Here is a 19788-nt window from a genome sequence, read left to right as displayed (position 1 = left end):
TGGCAAACAAAATGCCAAGAAGAGTGCATTGCAATTCAGCTCTCACCTCAAGTTAACACAAGCTGTGGGTGATTAGAACCTCTGAAAATCAGGCCTGAAGTTTTCAGATTAAAAATGAAGGAGCCTAGGTCCTGATCAGGGGCCGATGGGTAACACTATGTACCATCTCAAATGAGAAATATGCAGTTATGGGTACAGAACAACTATAGAGCATGTTTGATGCTTAATCACTTAATCACTATCTGTACACAAATTACTGTTTTGCATTCTCTGTTTTCTGTGCTCACTCCTCAGAAACTTTAAAAGAGCAGACCTGCAAAGTTTGGACCCAGGCTAAGATTTTGTATCCTCCAAAGCTCAGAAATGGTTGGATTCAGAGAGGGGCCAGTCATGAGATGAAGATATAGTTTTGGGTCACAAAGAATCCCTTCAGCCTCCTGAAAATGAAGGGCAACAGACCTGGAGTGTAAGATCCAGCAGCTGATCCCTACAAAGCAGTTTTTCTTTCCTTTTGGTTTTTGTCTCTTTTCAATTGGAGAAGCATCAATTTCACCACCTTGGAATCCCCACATCCTTTCAGCCTGACACAATGTCGTATAAAATGGACTGTTAAGTAAAACCACCCATGTTAATTTTTGTTCCATTCAAAACATAGGAAGGTCAGTCAGATGATGTTAAACAAAGGAAAAAAACAAACTTGGTGACAGAGTGCATGTTGCGAGAGAGGATAAAATATTTCAGGCTTCATCAAGGATACACAAAAAACAGAAAGGAAAAATACCATTCCCAACTATCCAAACAGTGACCTGAGAGTGTAAACTTAACATCTTGAGAACAGAAAAGCGTGAAAAGAACTCGAAACCCCTTTAAGGTCTCTAAACAACCACAAGATCTTGTCCACAGTGGCCAAGTCTTGTGCAGCTCCATGCAAATCAACAAGCTAGTTTGCACACAGTCATCGACTTCAGCTTATGACTAACCCTGCCCTGTGAGCTGGGGAAGGTAGGACACAGGAGTGCACAAAACGGGGCAGGTGGAAGGACGCTGGGAGACGCCGGTGACTGTCTGAGGGGTTGCTGAGAGCGGTGAGATGCCTGGGGGGGGCGCAGCGGCTGCCTGTGGGTGCGTGGGGATTGTTTGTGGGAGCTGCTGAGGTGTGTGATGGGGGAGCCTGGTGCAGCTGTCGGTGAGTGGGAACCCTTCGCCTCTTCCACCGCTACTGCGGCCACCGCCGCCGCCACCACGTCCTCCTCCTCCTCCTCTCCTTGCTGTGATCCAACAGAGAGGTGGAGCAGCAAGAGAAAACACCTGGCTGCCAGCTCAGCCAGCACTACAGCAGCCCCATGTGGCAGAAGGCTCAACAGCAAGTAAATGCCTTCAGCCTGCCCACAGCTCAGCTGGATGAGTGAGGACCCAGCAGGGCCTTCAGGTGAGTGTTGTTGGAGCTGCCTGAGCCTTGGTAGCCCTGATTGTCTAGGCTGTCAACAACTGGCCACATAACCCACCACAGGCGCAGTTCTACCACACAAGCCCCACTCAAGCAGTAGGCTAGGGACTCGGGGCCCAGCCCAAGTGACCAAGAATACTCGCCACTGGCTGTGGGACATCCATAGACCTACCCTCTAGAGAGTCTTCAGCCAGTGCCATCCACTGCCCCAACACATGACAGCCATTGCAGTGGGGCAGGGCAACTGCCCAATGGTGAATCCTCTGGTTCCACCCTCAGCCCTCCCCTGCTATGCCCACCCAGCTTGCATACTACCAAGTAGGGATTCTGCAGAGCTGAGCTTCATGCCACATCAGGTTCACACTCCTGCACAGGTACATCAAATCAAGCTGCTGCTCCCCACAGACACGGGGACTCCCTCAGGTCCTAATGCAGAAGGACATCCCTATCCAGAGAGGCGAATTTGCCTCTAAGGGCTTAAACAGTGCATGGAGCCAAGTAGGCCTTCTGCACTAGGCTGAATTTTACCCTAACAGGATATGGGCCTGATCCTGTATCCCCTGAACATAGAAAACTCCTATTGACTTAGATGATGATGATGATTTGTATGGTGTTAGGGGCTAGGAGCCCCACTTGTGAATCAGGACCCCATTGTGGTAGGCTCTGTACAAACACAGAACAAAAACACTGTCCCTGCCCCAAAGAGCTTACAATCGAAGTATAAGTCAAGAGACAGCATGTGGATATAGACAGACGGATGGGAGAGCACAAGGGAACAATGAGACCACATTAGTCTACATGAGAGGCAGTGGGGTCTCAGCATACCAGCAGCCTAAACATTGCCAAGTTTTTTTGTAGGCACCACAGCAAAGAAAAATTATATGTGAACTTTAAAGTTTTCATACATTTTACAGCAAAATATTTGACAGTCCATTTCCCAATTACTTGCCAGCCAAGTCCTGTGTCTAGGATTCCAGGATTTGCCCTGAAATAGCTGATGGCACCGTATGGGCCTAACCGCATACTCATCATGAACAAGCACAGAGCTACTACATAATATCAGTTAAGGAAAAGCCTGGATTTCATTTTATTACTTCTAAAGAAACTGCAAAATCTGCCAAGCCCAGACATATGGAATTATTAAACTAGCACTCACAGAGAGATGGGGGCAGATTCTGCTCCAGCTGAAGTCAGTGAGAATATAGCCATGGACGATTCTGAACAATATTTGGGTCCAGAAATATATTACGGTTATTCCAAGTGAAAAGCAAAGTGCTGATCCAAATTTAGAATAGGTCATGATACTTTCTTTTTGAATTACAGCAGGCAGCAGCTATCCAGATCTAGTTCTACTTGCATTTCACTGTTATATATATTGTGAACAGGTAGTGCCCCCCACCCGACTCTCTCAACACACACACGAGAATGCAAAATGCACCCTCTTCCTGAGGTTTGCTTTATTGTTAACTTAAGTAAGAACAAAAGCTAAGCTACCTCCTCCTGAGCCTGGCTTGGTCCCAGAGGTGCTCCCTGAACCCCATCTCTATCCCAGTGACCTTCCCACAGAAGCCTATCCAACTCCTTTTATATTCTGGTTGGAGTTAATTAAAACTGCCTGCCACGCTAAGTCAGCAGAATTACTATGCATCTGTTTGCTGGGTTTCAGTACCTGACACCATGATGATTCAACAAAGAGCCCCACATCCTTATGCAGTGTCCTAGATCCTGCTCCCTCAGAGAGCGTATAGGAACCCCATTTTGCTCTGTAGTACAGAATATGAGAACATGTACTGAGGATGTTCACATAGCTAGCCTGGAAAACAGCAAAAGACTTAATATAGTTCCAACCCCCAGGCTCTATTTACTGTATGCTCCGGACTTACCTTATAGAGAGCTATATTGTGAGATAACCCTCTTCCCTGATTAAGGGGCGAAGGGTCAGTGCAGAGTTAATGGAGAACCACAATCACCCTCCCAGTTCCTCTGTTGCTCCAGGGAAGGATTAAACTACACTAGGTCTACACTGGATGTGCCAGCAGTTACTCCACCAGAACCCCTGGAGGGTGGGTTCGGCACCATTTCCCCTCATCATCCTGCCCCCTCCTGCCCACTTGTGCTAGGGGTTGGGGATGTAGCAGCCCCACAGAGCTTGCTTCCATTAACCCACTTCTACCTATGATGCGGGTAACCAGCACCAGGAGATAGGTGTGCAATCACCACTACACAAGCCAAGCCCTTATTTGGCCCAGGATATAAAGAGAAGATGCCCTTTCCCCAGCTTTAAGTACACAAGTAGCTGGTCAGCCCAACTCTGCTTAAATGCCACTTGGGGAGGTTCGTGTTGGTGAATTCCACGCACTGTCCAAGGTTGTTGGCCTGGACAAAGCCATCATCAAAGGTAGACTTACACAGTGGGATAGTAGTAAAAAAAAACAAGTGGGTAAACTAAACTAACCTCCATATTCCCTAAATGAGAAGTGGGCAAACTCTATTTACCCAGCTTTACCCCCAGCTAAACTGCTGGACTTACACCTCCTCATTAAGCTGCGAAGTGCTTGTGATGAGAGCCCTTAATGCATCTCCATGGTACAGAAAACACCACAATAGTTGGTCACTTGTTGGCAGACTCAGTGGAGATGCCAAGAGCTGAGTAGGGCATGAAGAATGAATTCCCTTCTTATTCTTCTTTACCTGGAATATAGCATGCAGGGGGAGTCAAGGGCGGGGGGGGGGGAATAAGGAAGCTGCTACTAGTGCTGTACCCTCTCTGTGGCTAAACAGAAGACATCTGCCTCCAGTGATATCTACCAACTTCTTTCACAAGCAATAAATTCACATGCGCAAAAATATTCTCAAAAAATTATTTTCTGATTTATCGGGGGGGGGGGGGGAGAGATATTAGATGCCAGAAAGCTCAAATTCCAAATCTTGCTCCCAGTGAGCTCAGTGGGATATTTGCCACTGACCTGAATGGGATGAGGATCTAGAGGCAACATTAATATACAGATATGATCTGCAAGTCACAAAAATCATTTTACCAGTTACTATTTACCCAAATAAGCCGGGGGTGCCATACAAGATATGTGCTGATTTGTCCAGGCGATGTGCATAGTCACACACACATTAGCTAGGTCTCTGCTCCTCATGGGTCAGCACAGTTCCACCTCAGAAAACTGACAGTGCATTGCCACTCATTTCTGGAAGATTCCAAACCCTTCTGGGTTTTCCATGCTCACACAGGAGAAAGGGGGAGAATTTAGCCAAAAATACTGAATACGTTTTTCCCAAAGGAGCTGTTTTGTTTGAATTTGTATCTGTGTAGTTAAGGTCATAATGTAAATTCCAGTATATAGGAGCTAAAAAGTGTCATTTAAAACTCATGAACTTTCATACTGAGCTGAGAGACAGGCTGTACTGAGATCATTTTGAAAAACAGCCACACAAACCAATTTCCCCCTCATTTTCAGCAGTGTGGTCCAAATATCTACGGTGCTGGAGTGGGAGCTAGGAGACTTGAGGCATATTCCCAGCTCGGCAACTGACCTCGTGAAAGTCACTTCAGCTCTCTGGGCTTCATGTTTCCCATCTGTAAAATGAAGATAATGGTACTTACCCTTGGCTGCAAAGCACTTTGAGATCTAAGGGCAGAAAGTGCTGGATGGGAGCTACACACTGTTCTGTGTGGCAAAACAGCTTGACACTTGGGCTGAGGCTTTCCATCACCTTTCAGAGGGGAGTGCATCTTATGGGAGCAATATGTTAGGGCGAGGTGGGCAAACTATGGCCCGCAGGCGCCATCTGACCCTTCAGACATTTTAAACTGGCCCTCGAGCTCCCAATGGGGAGCGGGGTCCGGGGCTTGCCTTGCTCTGCACGTGCCGGGGCTCCACACAGCTCCCGGAAGCAGCGGCATGTCCCTGCTCCGGCTCCTATGCGTAGGGACAGCCAGAGGAATCTGCACGCTGCCCGTGCCCCAAGCGTCGCCCCCACAGCTCCCATTGGCTGGGAACCCTGAGCATTCATGGCCTGCCATACAATTTCCATACCTAGATGTGGCCCTCGGGCCAAAAAATTTGCCCACCCCTGAGTTAGGGTCTAATTCTGTGTTCCTTATTCAGACAAAATTCCCTTACCAATCACTGAGTCCTTCCCTGAATAAGAAGTGCTGGTTCCTGCCCATAAGGAAGTACAATCTGAATTCAGTTTGAATTCAGGAATATTATATTTTCTTCCCGATCTGTTTTCCTCATTTCTTTTCTTTTTGTCTTTTCACCATGCTTGTGTGGAGGCTGGAAAACATATTTAAAACCTTCTGATCTTCTGCAAGACACATTTAAGGCCCTCTGTAATGTAGGTTTCATAATTGAGGGTTACAATTAAGCATATATAATGAGCTAGAAAGTTTAAGTTACTGAATGTTCAAAAAGAGAAACCTATTCCACTTAGATTCTAAACTAGAGGGATTAATGGGTGTATAAGACAATAGGAAGCAGCTCCCTGCTTTAAGCAGACTGACACAGATGTTACAACAAATTTCTTCCTTAAACAAAGACCATTCAAATTGCTCCATATGCTTTCCAAATTATTTTCACTGCACGAGGAAGTCATTATATAGCTTATTTCACTGATTGCACTAAGTGCTACATGCTGAGACACAATCCTGAGATTTTCACTCACACAAGTAATCCCACTGGAGTGAATCTAGTTTCCTACTAAACGGAGGCAGCACCTGGTGTGTTGCTCTCTCTTGTCTAGTTTGATTGCCATAAAATAACTCTGAATCTGTTCAGCGTTTTCACTGAAACCATAAATGTTTGCTGGCATTACTGCCTGTCTTTATTGATGTCTGAAATCACATTGCCTGATTCACTCTACTCATCATTTCAGCAAGCAAACAGAAACTATGAAGTTCTCACTGTGCTCACTATGAAGTTCTCACTCATTTTGTACAGTTTGTAAGGATGGCAGAGATTTAGATCAGTTTACAAGAAACAGAAATTACATCAGTAGTACAACCAGCCTAACTATCATTCTGGTAGGGTCAGCTGCATTTGGGTAGGAATTCTCAGAGGAAAATCCAGGTGACACAAAGTGTTGCTGGTGGGGAAAAAACACTCTTCCTTCTGAACTAGTATTGAACCAATACTCCAGCATGATGCTAGGGACACAGCAAGGCTGGAGGTGCTGTCTTGCCAATGTTAAACCAAGGTCTTGACCGCATGTGGTCATTAATGATCTTACATCAAGATGAAACGTGTTAACCTTGGTGTCCTGTCCAACTGCAAAGTGTTTAATCGCAGAATGAGATTTATATATACGTATATATAGTCTTGCTGTGAGCAGCTTAAGGTCTAATTCTGCTATCTTTAATCATGGAAATAGCCCCATTAATGTCAACAGCCTGTCTACACTAGGCAAATTTTGCAGCAATGTTAGTAAGAGTGGGAGCCAGCCTAGTGTAGATTGGCCACCAGCTGCCACCAGCATTTTAAACACTGTGTTGGTTAGACCGGCTTTGATAACACAGTGCTCAGAATGCCAGCAATCCATCTAAACTAGCACTCCCGGTGCTATTACCAGAGGTAGTGTTGAATTGGCGATAGCAATGTTGGGATGTCCCTCATGTTGACAGGGCCAATGGGACTACTTGGTTGAGTAAGGATTACTTCTGTAAATTAAGGTTGCAGAGACATGCCCTAAACAGCTCCAACTTTTCTCTCCAGAAGAGGGTCCATTTCAGTGGCAGCTGAAGTGATTCCGGTGAGGTATCCTGCAAACCCTTGATCACATGAGTAATCCTGACTCATACAAGGAGGCTCACTGAACTCACTCACATGACTATGAACTATTCTCACGTAATCCTGCCTTGGCATGGGGAACTGGACTGGAAGACCTTTTGAGGTCCTTTCCAGCCCTACGTTTCTATGATTCTATGACCCAAGGGTTTACAGGTTCACACCCAACACATGTAAAGTTTGTAAAACATGTTAAGATTCTCTTGGGCATAGTGAGGGACAGAGTCTCTAAACTGTTATTCACACAAGTAATCCTTACTCGTGTGAGTTGGCAGGATTGAGCATCGATTATTACTGTTCCTTTAAAAATATGAATTTTGAAGGATTTATGACTGGTCTTGTAAAAAGGATTATAAAAATAACCTCAGTCTACTTGAAATGCAGCTAAAGAAGGTCCCTTTTAGTTTTGGAATTTCAACACTGAGAAAATTAAGGTATGACGGTGAAGATTTTCAGGAACCTTCACAGTGTCCTAAATACATTTTACCAAATTCCCATCAAATACTCATCACACCTATGCAAAGAATGTATTCTTCCCTATAGAAGCTTTCTGTTTGATCACAATGACAACCTTCTGCTAGTCTGTATCAAATACTAACGTTATGGAGCTGCAAACCTTAGAGCAATCACATCATGTAAATATATATCAATTAATGCCCACTCCTCTGCCTTATACATTTGAGCAGTCCCATTCATTCAATTAGACTTACTAGTGAGAATAAGGGCTGCTGGATTAGGCCCAGGATTTTGAAAATTGAATTGATAATCCGAAAGAGAATGAACACTTTGGAAGAAAAAAAAAATCACAGATACAGTTTAGGATTATTGTTATGGGAAATGGACTTTGATTCTAAACCACTACTATCCTGAAATAGATATGCACTGATTTATCTATGAAATTCCTAGAAAACCACACACAGATCTGGAATTTGCAAACCAGTGTAAATAAACCCATCAGACTATCGTTAGCAAATAAATGAAAGTGCAAACCACTGAAACATACCTAGAAGATGCGTGCCCCTGGCTGAGTATTATTGAATGTTGTGACCCAGAGAGCCGGTATTTTGGGGTGGAGTGACTCCTACAAATCAATCATGGCAGAAAGTTAATGTCACAGAAGTTATACATCTAACAATCAGTGCTCAACTGCAAGAAACAGGCTGCAGCATGGAAAAATCTCATAGGGTATTTTAAGCCCTCCATCTATCCCAACCCTACTCCTTGTACAGTTCCTTTGTAGGCTGTAATTTACTAACCCCATCTGTTGTTCCCTCAGCTTGCTTTCTGGAAATGCTAAATTTCAAGGGTCTGCTTGTTACAGAAGGTCAAAGAGTGAAGCAGGCCCTTTCATTTTAAAACAACTTGAAAGGAAATTTACATTTAGAAATAGCAATGGTTAACTAGGGGAAATATATTAAAGCATTAAAATAAATTACATGGAATAGGTCTTACATCCAATAAAGGTGACTTTGCTTCAAGAAAAGTATTTATATATGAAAAGCTAAGGCACGTTAGGCTGCATCAAGATGCAACCATTTCATAACATAATTCATGTTTAGCCTTCATTGTCCTTAAATACCTGTATGAATTTTATGTACTTTTTCTTCTTGTCCTGCTAAAATCACTGTTTCTGTGTTTTATTCTCTGTCCCTTCTCCCTCTGCAAGCATTTTAGCAAACCTCTTATTTATCTGCTACTTATTATTAAGCTCTTTATTATTGTTGTTTAACTTCCACCAGAAATACAGCTCATATTACTCTATAGGTTTTGCACATTTGTAGAGTGATGAAAGCACATGACTGTTGCCCGAGGAGACTACTTGTCGCAAGGGGCTTGGGATACAGAGCCTTTCAGCTCTAGATCTGTGGCTTGAATCCAAACCAATCTGGTAGTGACTTCCTCTGTGAAAGGAACTGGTGGTTTCATTCTAGTGCCTACTGGAAAAAGCCTGACCTGCAAAGTGCTGCCTGCCCTCAAGTCAGTGGGATTTGCCTAGTCCCTCTCACACACCATAAAGGAACAGGTTCATTTACCTGTATAGGAACTGAAGATCCCCAGAACTTTTCAGAATCAGGCCTCAAATGCCACATCACTAAATCACCATCACCACCAAAACTGGTGGTCTCAGCAGAGAATACAAAGACTGACCCAGCCTTGGAGGCTCAATCCCCTCCCACCACTAGACAAAGAGCTGGACAGATGCACAGGAGCAAGCTAATGTGTGGCTTGCTTGTACAAGTGCTGTCTTAGCTCTGAATGCATTTAGGACTTCAGACTCCTGGTCTGTCTGTGTGACAAGCTAATGAGCACTAAATTCACTTAAAATATAAAACTCCATTTTGAATAATTTCTGAAAAGTAATGACCCTCCTTTTATATAGACACTATATCCAAGGATCAATTAGCCATCCAGGAGGTGTAATGCACTGTTTTAACAGTTCACAGCAACATTACACAGGCAGAAAGGGAGGAATAACCTATATATTTGAGACTACAGGAAGGATTTAGGGAGGGAGAATGAAAGCTAACACCTCTCCTTATGCAAAAAGTATCAGGGGATTTTTAATGACAGCAAGTGGCCAATATCTCAGTTTGCAAAAATCAACAGCTCCAGCGCTTCTAATCTCCTGCTGGGACATCAGCACTGACTCAAAGGGAGGCGTGCCACCTATTGAATCACCAAAACCACTCCTTGCAGCACTTAGAAGGTAGACCTCCAAGGAAACCTAAGTACTAATCAGGCACAACCCTCTATTGAGCTTATGAAAGCTGACAAGACCACAGTTGGAGGTGGAATAGCTGCAATGAACAGCATGTTTTTAACAAAAGGGCTCTCCCTTTCTGGAAAAGCATCTCTACTATATGGTGCTTTGTCAAAGAACTGACAATGGGAGGGTGAACGGCTGTTTGCATGTAGTTATGGAAGAGCTATTCAAGCAATTTCTGTCAAAGAAATCTACCTAACAGACTCTGAAGGCAGCTTCAGTACAGTTATTTGGCCACAGTTCATCTAAACTAAATGGATGGACTTGCTTCAAATAGATTGCACAAGGACTAGTGATGACACATATATTTAACATAGCAATATGTAAATATTTAAAGGGATGGTGTGAGGTCAATCTTGATCCAAAACTTTGGCTTTGTACAAATAAAAATAATGATTTAAGAAAAAAATTCAGTGGAAACAATGAGCTTCATTCTGCAGGTTCTGAGTCCTTTTAATGCATGTGAGGAGGGACAGCTTGTATGACTGTGTGACTAAAGGATGCAGGACTGGATCCAGCAATTTTTGCAAAGTAGTAAATATGCCCTTTCCTGTTTGCCAAATCTGGCAGCATTGGGCTAGTGCATGAGATCCTGATAGTAAAATTGTCTAGAAACTGACAATAAACACAATGACAACTAAGTTCGTGCAAGAAGTGACTACAATACATAAAGAGTGAAAAATGAATGAGAATTTGTAAAATCATCTCAATTTTAATAATCTCAGGTGTGGTTTGTATTAGGATCAAGGATTTTTAAGTGAAAACCATCAGAAAGCACTGCTCAAGGGACCAACAAAACTCTGTGGCTCAATGGAGGTAGCCTTGTAACAACAGGTAGAGCAGTATATTTGACAACAGTATGGCCTGTTCTCACAAAACAGGTCGTTAGCTAATAATGATGGTGACTGGAATAGGTTTCACTCTATGGTTTTTCTCTCTGACGGTGACTTTTTAAAGACTATTCTCATTCCTTTGTTCTCTCCTTATCCTAGGATTGCCTAGAAAAGGCAGAACGCTGGCCCCAACTAACAGATTACAGTGTCTTGGCTGATTGCCTGCCAAGAGAAAGAAAAGAAGAGTCCTCAGTCATGGTATCTAGGAATAATTCTGATATATACAGAAAAGTGTTTAGTCATTATAAAGCAGCCTCACTTGTAATATGGGAGGAGTAACTTTCTGTGGGTACTTTTAAAAACTGCCTTCTGGACGCTTCAGGCAAATCCTTTAACTACATCTACCAGATCAGTGTGTGTCCTAAAAACTTGTCACTTAGGTCAAATTAATTTCTTAAAATACTGAAAAAATCATCATGGATAGAGAGAGTCTCAGTGCGGGGATGGACTGATAAATTACCTATCCTTTTTATCAAGGGTTCAAATCCTGGATCAGGCATTAGGTGCCCAAAATACAACAAAACCCTGTCATGTCAAGACCTGTTCAAGAGAATGGGAATCAAAGGAGCGATAAGCAAGTGGGGTGCTACAGCTCAGGAACGAGGTGCAGTGTTTATCACAGCTATGTGGGGAAGCTGCAGTTTACAACTGATGAATTCATCCTCCTTCTTAGAGCTTGTCTAGATCAGGGGAACATTCCCCGGCGTAACTACATCAGATAGTTACACCAATGTAAACCCTCTACTGTGCAAAAGAGGACTTGCAGTGGTCTGATTTACTCTGGTAACTTATCAGGATAAATTGCACTGATATTAACCCCATTTTACACAGTACAGCTCATCTGTACTTGGCATTTATACCAGCATAACTACATTACTGTAAGATACCACAGTATAGGCAGAGCCTTAATCCTGCACTTTCATGAGCAATAAATATCAACAATTTGTACAAATGTTTCCAAAAAAGAATTCCATATATTTTTGCAGCCCCTTCAAGCATGTAAAACACTTACGCTAATGGTAGAATTAACCAATCTTCTGTGAAAAACATTGTAAACAAGTCTTTTTAAAATAAACCTTCAGGGTAATTTTGTATGCACATGACAGACACACATATGCCCCAACATAAGATGAAACAATAAGACATATACACAAAGAGAGAGAAGTGTATGAATACAGATATAAACCAACATTGGTTAAAATTAGCCCTTACTTACACCCATTGGCTTCAACGGCGCTGCACTGGTGTAATGAAGGATTGAATGTGTCAAAAGAGAGCAGCGTCAGCTAATCATAACTCCACTGAACTTCTTAACTCCTTTTCCCATTTACCTTGCGTCTGAGTTGTCCACCATTCTTAGCCACTCCTTCTGGTCCAGGGCACAGAGGTCTTGGAGTTCCAGTCCCTTTCTCTTCAAACTTTTTCTTGACAGTCTTTCCATTTTATCCTCAGTCTTTCACATCCTTTCTCATTGTCCTCTTCCTCCCAGGATTTCTTTGCTGGTCTTTCTTCTTTCATTCTTATCACATGTCCAACCCACCTCAGTGCACCCTCCGTGCTATCACTGAAGGTATGTTTACACTGCATAAAACACCTGTGGCATGGATGGGTCAGCTGAGTCAGGTTCATAAGGCTCAGGCCTTGGGGATAAAAAAATTGCAGTGTAAATGTTTAGGCTCAGAGTGGAGCCTAGGGTCTGAGATCACATGTGGGGAGAAGGTCTCAAAGCCAGGGCTCCAGCCCAAGCCCAAATGGCTATAGTGCTATTTTTAACCCTGCGAGTCCAAGTCAGTCGACCTGGTTTCTGAGACTTGGTGCCATGATTTTTTTTAATCACAGTCTAGACATACCCTAAGAGTTCCAGGTTCATCTTTCCCTAATTCCTTCCTTCCTCTGCCAGCCTGCCATTCTCCTTACTATATTACTTTCAACTACCTGTATTTTCTTTTCTTTCATCTCTGTAAGACCCACTGTTCCCAAACCATAGAGCAGGTGGGGACAAGCACATGCAGCATCCATTTTTCTTTTCAATTTGTTACTTAATTGTCTGTTTTAATTACATCACCTAATCAGAACTGATATACAAGACATGAAAAAATATTTAAGAAAACAATTAAAAAAAAGAGAAAATTACAAGACTGAACTGCCACTCCCCCCCAGGTTCTAGAATCATGAGTCAGACCCCAAAAAGATAATGAGATTGGCCCAAAACCTGTAAGATAGTTTATATATTAGTTTTGATCTGCTTTTGATATTTGAACTCCCCCTAACCACACTCAATGTGTGTGACACACATTATTGGTGCCAATGCTCCCAAATGTATTTATAATTCTGCCCTGCATATCCCACTCCCATTAGTTCTTCCCTCCCAGCTCCCTGTTCAGACCCCTTAGTTCAGCACCTCATCAACCCCACCCATCAGTTCAGCCCCTCAGTCACTCCCCAGTTCAGCCCAATTCCATCCCCCCATTTAGCCTTCCCCCTCAGTTCAGGCCTTCCCCCTAGCCTCACTTCTGCTCCTTCTGGGGCTCTTCGCCCTCCTTCCCTAGGCCTGGGTGGCTGCAGGGTTCCTTCTTCACCTTCCAGGATGCAGGGAGGGTAACTGGGGTTGCCACCACGGAGATACAAAAAAACAGACCAATAGGAATGATCCTGATTCCTGAGCCCCTGGAACTGCACAGCTGGTAGCATGTGCTGAGCACCCTTATGGATTGCCTGGGACAGAAACCTCAGCAAAGGGGCAATATTACAGGGGCAGCTCCAGAGTCCCCTTCCCAGGCCAGGAGCTGCAGGAATGAAGAGGAGAGGGAGAAAGAAACAGAGGAGCAGTCCCCTTGCTCACAGAAGGGGTGGGGGAGCTGCCCCCATCCCCTCCTATAAGAATGGTGTCAGGAGCAAGGGTGTGTGAGAGAGCTCTGCTTACTTCCTGCAGCAGCTCTGGCTGGCTGTCTTTCCCAGCAGGCATAGTAGAGGGGCTCCCCCTCAGGCAGAGAGGCTCCAGCCCAGACTCCTGAGACTCTCAAAGAAATCCCCACAGCTGGTAACACTGATAAATAGATTCAGCCATCTCCATCTGAAGCTTCTTTTCACAGAATAATGGGTGGAATCCTGGACCCAATGGCAACGCTCCCAGTGACGTCAGTAGAGTCAGGACTTCACCCAGTGAGGATGAAGATCCACACTGTGATACCAACAGAACATTCTACCTGTTTGATTGAACACATTTGTACAGTATTCAGAATACACCATATTGATAAGTGTGGGATGATTAGATTTGATAAAATAGATCTCTTTATTCTTTAAAACGCACAGTTATCATCCATGACTTAGTCACATAAGTGACAATATTCTGAAAAGTTATTGTACATGTTTAATTGTAAAAAAAAAAAAGGTAATTAGAAAACGTAACGATGCTGACAGCAGATGTGCTTCTTTACTTTATGTGTCTGCTTATAAAAAAAAAAAAAAGTATGTCAGAGGCACAAAGATGACATCAGAAAAGGTTCCTTAATTCACAGATGACTGCACCTTTCCAAAAACATTAAAATGGAAAAGCTGGATTGATTTAATCACCCATACAAGCGAAACAACGTAATGATGATACTTAGTGCCAAATTGGTCTTTTGGGACCTTTTCCATGTAAATAATACAAATCAAACCTTGAGGTTCAGTGTAGATATGATCTGACAAGTGAGCCAGGCTTTTCATTTTACTTTGATCCAGCTCCAAAAACATACCCAAGGTAAAATTGTTTTTAACCATTTTCCATTTCAATTTTAAATTGTAGACATTTATCATATGGGAAAATTGCCTATAGTGCTTAAAAAACAAGCCTAACTAAACTGACTCATAGCCTTAAACATGAAGATATTCCTATATTTGCTACGAAGACTGAAATACAATCAAAACTATGCCATCTGATGAGATTCTGCATCATCTGATTGTTTTTAATGGTGTGTTCTGGATTTGCACAACCTGACTCGGAATCTTGAAATATTTTAGCACTGTTCCCCTTCTCTTAGATATAATTGTTTGAACCTATAGTTCTGAAAGTGGATAGGCCTTTGTTTTCTAAATGACTTCCCAACTTTACCACATGCTTCCTTTCTACAAATAGCCAGAATATACTCTGCAAACTGCAGTGAATTGCTTTAGACGAAAAATTCTGTGTGTGTTAATTTTATTTTGATTTGTGAACTCCTTTGGTTATTTTGTTACTATAGTCAAGCTTAGGTGTTAATTTGATTTTCACATTTGACTGTAAAAATAAAAGTCTCTTTCCTTAGACCCTATTTTAATAACCGAGTGAAGATTCAGCAACTTGAAGTCTCTACAAATAAAGAAAAAAAAATCTTGGCCAATACTCTCAGAATTGGGTGCCTAAATATGGATTTAGTAACCTAGCTTTAGACACCCAGATTTTTTTAAAAATTGGCTCTTGTGAATAATATAAATCTTGGGGATTTTTTAAAAACTTCTGTTACTCACTCACTGGTGTATTTAGGATTTAAAAGGCTTTTCTCTGCCCCCCTCCCTTTTTTTTGTATGTGTGGGTCAAGGTTAATGAAAATAAGATAGATATTTTATTTTGGGTCTTAAATACAATATTATGTGCCTACCACCAGAGAGATATAGGATAAAATATTTGCTCTGCTTGAAGATTATGTGATATTTGTATTCTAAGCCTCACCATAGTGGGTTTCTTTAAATAGAAGCTATACTTTACTCCTAAATTGCTTAAGGCAAAGGAAGCAGAGATGATGTTTTTATGAATGTTTAAATGCAAATGGAACTGAGAGTGAATGCTATGCTAGCTAACATCAAAGGCTCACCAAAATCTCTGCATTAATGAGGCTCTTTGTTTCCTGGATCACAGATTACAACAGGTTTCCAACTCATTGCCAAGGTTTTATCTCCATTTGGGAGGGCTGTAAATCTCAGACGATATTTTTTTTTTCAGATGCAAAACAAGAGGATCATCTGAAAGAAAGGAAAATTTAAAGTAGCAAATATTTCATTCAAATTATTCCTTACAGTGATTGCAGGTTTTGATTATTTTAAAATATAATCTGAAAAAGAAAGGAAATGTACAAACTGATTTGCCTAAACTGTAGCACTTTCATTAATTTGGTTTGACTACCTGAGTAAGGAGAAGTATAAGCAGTACCAGGTATAGTATCCTTTCACATATCTATTTTTCCCCATAAAAAAGTAGCAACCATTCTGTGACATTAAAAAAGTCACATATCTGGTCAGAGTGGTTTTTAGAAATTAAATATATTGATTACTTTTTAAAGTGGCACCAAATAATTATTCTCATCCCAAAAAGCAATAAAAAAGCCATACACAGCAATAAGCTCCTTAATTAACAGGCAAAATAGGGACCCAGATTTTCGGCTCCTTAATTAAAGTGTTGAATGCGACAAATATGTGCTATATTGGGTCATAAAGACCAATTCAGCCGGCGTCGTTATAGCCTGTAGAAAAACCTTCCAAAACTCCAGGCTACCTTATGCGATCTTAATTAAGGAAAACAAACAACGGTGTGTTTTTCTAAGCTACCAGAGACACGCACAAGACCTGTTGTCTCTGACCAGCCGAGATGGGGAGTCTCCTTTCCATGGGAACTGTGGGATTGTTGTTGTTTTTTTCTTCACACTGACGCCAGAACAGACGTGTCTCGTGTCTTTGGAAAGTGGCTGCGAAGAGGTTTAATTTCATGTTTCCGGACAAGTTAGGAAAACTAATAATTTTCTGAAATCCGACGTCACGTCTGTGTTCCTAACGAGACCGGGGAGGGGGGTCTGCAAGACTCGCCAAGGCGAGTGCGGCCGCCCAGGACCCAGGCGGGACGCCGGGGCTGGGCAGAGGGGACGTGGGGAGGGAGATGTACCCTCCGAGGAGAGGCTTTGACCGAGCCCTCGAGGTTTGGCACGTTGCCTCGGCAAACGAGCAGCCTCACCAATCAAACCCCCAAGCAAACTTCTGGGGCGGGCCCGATCCTGCTGCCCCCGTGTGAGCCGGGGGCGCCTCCCACTGACCCCGGGAGCGGCTCCGCGGCCGGCCACCCGCCCGAGCGAGCGAGGGGGGCAGCCCGAGGGCGGGGGGGGGGCTTGAAATGTTACATTTCAGCCCCTTAAAATCTCGCTCTGGAAATCCCCCGAGCCCGCCTCAAACCCCCCCCCCCTCTCTCCTCAGGGAGACCTCGCCCAGCCCCTGGGACAGCGAGCCGCACGGGCCCCACAGCGGCGGAGACGGGCTGCGCCCCCAGGGCGTCGGGGAGGGGGGAGGAGCGGTGCCGCCCCCACGCCCAGCCGGGCTCCAGCTCGCTCCGCGGGGACGCGCCGGGGCGTGCGGGCGGCGAGCGCGGGCCCTTTAAGACCGGCGCGCGGGGCTCTATGTGAGCGCGCGCGCGCGAGAGAGAGAGAGAGAGAGAGAGAGAGAGAGCGAGCGAGCCCGCCCGCCCGCCCGCCCGCCCGCCGCCCAACCCCTCCCCGGCGCTGTCAATCAGCCGGCGGCTGCTTTGATGTCTCCAGCCCTTGGCTGCTGAGGCTCCGCCGCCTCGCTCGCACACACCGCTCGGCGCCGGGCGCTCCAGAGCCGTGTCTCTCCCGGTCGGAGCCTCGGGCTTGCACTACCCCAGGCTGCTACTTCGCTGAACTTTCCGGGGGCTGGCTGGGGGGGGGGGCGGGGAGGGGGGTTGCTGCTGGCCCCGGGATCCTGCTGCTGCTGCTGCTGCTTCACCATCCCCCCCAGGCTGCAGCCTTGCAACCCCCCCCTGCCCCCGCCCCTTCCCCCCCAAAAGGGTTTGATCTTCGGGGGGTGGGGGGAGCGCGGCTGCAGCCGGTGAAGTTCCCGTGCGGCTCGGAAGGGGCGAGGCGGGGACGCGGGGGGGTGGGGACCATGCCCCAGCTCAGCAGCGGCGGCGGGGATGACCTGGGGGCCAATGACGAGATGATCGCCTTTAAGGACGAAGGGGAGCAAGAGGAGAAGATCCAGGAAAACGCTTTCACCGAGCGCGACCTGGCCGACCTCAAGTCCTCGCTGGTGAACGAGTCGGAGAGCAACAGCAGCCCCGCGGCCGCGGCGGCCGATCCGGAGGTGAGAGCCCCCCGCCCCGCACCAAGGGCTTTGCCCCCTCCCAGCCGACTCCCTTCGGGTTTATTGCAACGAATAAAACTTTGTCTCCCTCCCCCTTTCCCCTGCTGTGCTTTTCTCTCCCCCACAGGCGATCAGGCGTGTGCAGGATCCTCAAAGGGTTTATCAGGAGAAACTCCCGGATCACATGGAAGATGGTTAGTTTCGTAAACCATTCATTGCTCCTGCCCTTCCTCTTTCTGCAGCCTCCCTCCCCCCCGCCCGCAACCACTTGGGTGATGTGCTGAGTCCTGGGAGGGGAGAAGAGAAATTTCGTTTTCTTTCTATAAATCAGAGCAGACAAAAAGAAAAAAAAAACAGGGAGGAACTTTGATTCGCCAGATGAAGAAGCCCTTGCGTGCTTGATACATTGGATTGCCACAACACAAGGGGCTTTCAGTCACTCCCTTGACATTTAACGTGTAAACAATCCTCCCCTTTCTCACAGGGTTTGAAATATTATTGATCTGCTCCTCTCTTGGTGGGGGTCCTGGGAGGCAAGTTTTGCAAGGCGGCGGTGATGCCGGGGGGATGGTCCAGGAATACTACCGCTGTGTGAAGTGTGCGAAAGGGAAAAGCTTTTATTTGGCCTTATTACTAAAGCCAAGTCGGAGCCCTTGTTGAGGGTGGGCTGGTCCCACAGGTAGACCATACAGAGCGTTTATAAGTCCTAAGGGCAAACCATGCACATGAAATAATTCTACTGGTAGAGAAGGCACCAAAAAAATACATGGTGCACGTAATGTTCTGTTTGTAAACTACAAGCACCTCATACAGGCAGAGGAATGACCTGTTGCAGGGCAAGTCCTAATGAAGTACTTTAATTTTAACAGGTATAAAGCATCAGGACACGGGGATGTACAAAGGATCTGCTTATTCTGGCTACCCTTTTCTAATGCTCTCAGACCCTTATCTGCCAAATGGATCTATGTCACCTTTGGTGAGTTCATGATGTTTCTGAGACTTTTTAACCTTTCGCAATTGAAGTATATTGCTGTCTGCCAGGCAATCACTTGACGCCATTGCTTTTACTGACATGATGTAGCATTATTCGTAAAATGCCTAAGACGGTGGCCTAAAGAAATTAAAGGAAAAAGATCAGAGAGGGTAAATGATGCTCAGCCGTAAGACGGTGGTGTAGTTCTGAATTATCCAGAGGGGTTTCTTTTCAGATCACCTCAGCTTCTAGTTTCATCTCCAGTGTTTCATCAAAAAGAGCAAGAGCTGCCTCCAGAATGCCCCCTTCATTTTTGCTTAAATATTAGATGATAATTTGTGATGTATGTGTTTAAGAATCTAGCCCCAGTTCAACTTCCCCTTGTAAAATGGCTTGCTTTGCCACCCCCTCCCCCCCTGCGCCAAATGAAAGGGTTCAGTTGTAGATGATCTCCATACTGATGGATGTTTTACCATATTTAATTAATTGCTATTGATCCTACGCAAAGGTCTAATGTTACTAGCAGGCAATGTTTGTTCCAATCTTTATTTTACGGAAGTTTTACAAAGAAATATCAAGTAAGTTCTAGTAATTAGGTACACGTTAGTACTTACTGTAAGTTGTGCTAAATGAATTATTTGATATAGTATGCTATTTAGGGAGGGGTTTTGCCAGAAAATCCCTATCCATAGCCACCTCTAGCAGATTTTCCAACAGAAATTGCAACTAACAAACACAAAGAGGCAAATTCTGCCGTCGTTAGTACTGCTGTAAATCTGGAGTGACTGCATGGGTTTCAACCATTATTCTGGACT

The 19788-nt window shown here is 44.5% G+C and overlaps 2 protein-coding genes across 17 annotated transcripts in view; one reads left to right on the top strand and one right to left on the bottom strand.

Annotated features, from left to right (window-relative positions):
• Nucleotides 1-19788, bottom strand: part of VDAC1 (voltage dependent anion channel 1) — a 352647-nt gene that overhangs the window by 136436 nt on the left and 196423 nt on the right. The gene's annotated exons all lie outside the window — the stretch shown is intronic.
• TCF7 (transcription factor 7) overlaps nucleotides 17441-19788 on the top strand; it is a 126223-nt gene continuing 123875 nt past the window's right edge. For 6 of the 16 annotated variants that reach the window (XR_012160218.2, XM_073355566.2, XM_073355565.2 and 3 more), the window contains exons 1-3: nucleotides 17442-18000; nucleotides 18128-18194; nucleotides 18870-18976. Coding sequence is in view for 15 of the 16 variants with exons in the window: in XM_073355566.2 (XP_073211667.1) it covers nucleotides 17803-18000; nucleotides 18128-18194; nucleotides 18870-18976 (372 nt within the window). In the remaining variant the exon portion in view is untranslated. Of the gene's footprint in view, nucleotides 18001-18127; nucleotides 18195-18869; nucleotides 18977-19788 lie in introns of all 16 variants that reach the window. The other 10 variants (XM_073355569.2, XM_073355567.2, XM_073355573.2 and 7 more) reach the window with 3 other exon arrangements.

The sequence above is a fragment of the Lepidochelys kempii genome, chromosome 8 (genome assembly GCF_965140285.1).
Source record: "Lepidochelys kempii isolate rLepKem1 chromosome 8, rLepKem1.hap1, whole genome shotgun sequence".
NCBI lineage: Eukaryota > Metazoa > Chordata > Testudines > Cheloniidae > Lepidochelys > Lepidochelys kempii.
The sequence above is the reverse complement of the archived record's forward strand: the minus strand, read 5'-3'. Positions and strand labels throughout refer to the sequence as shown.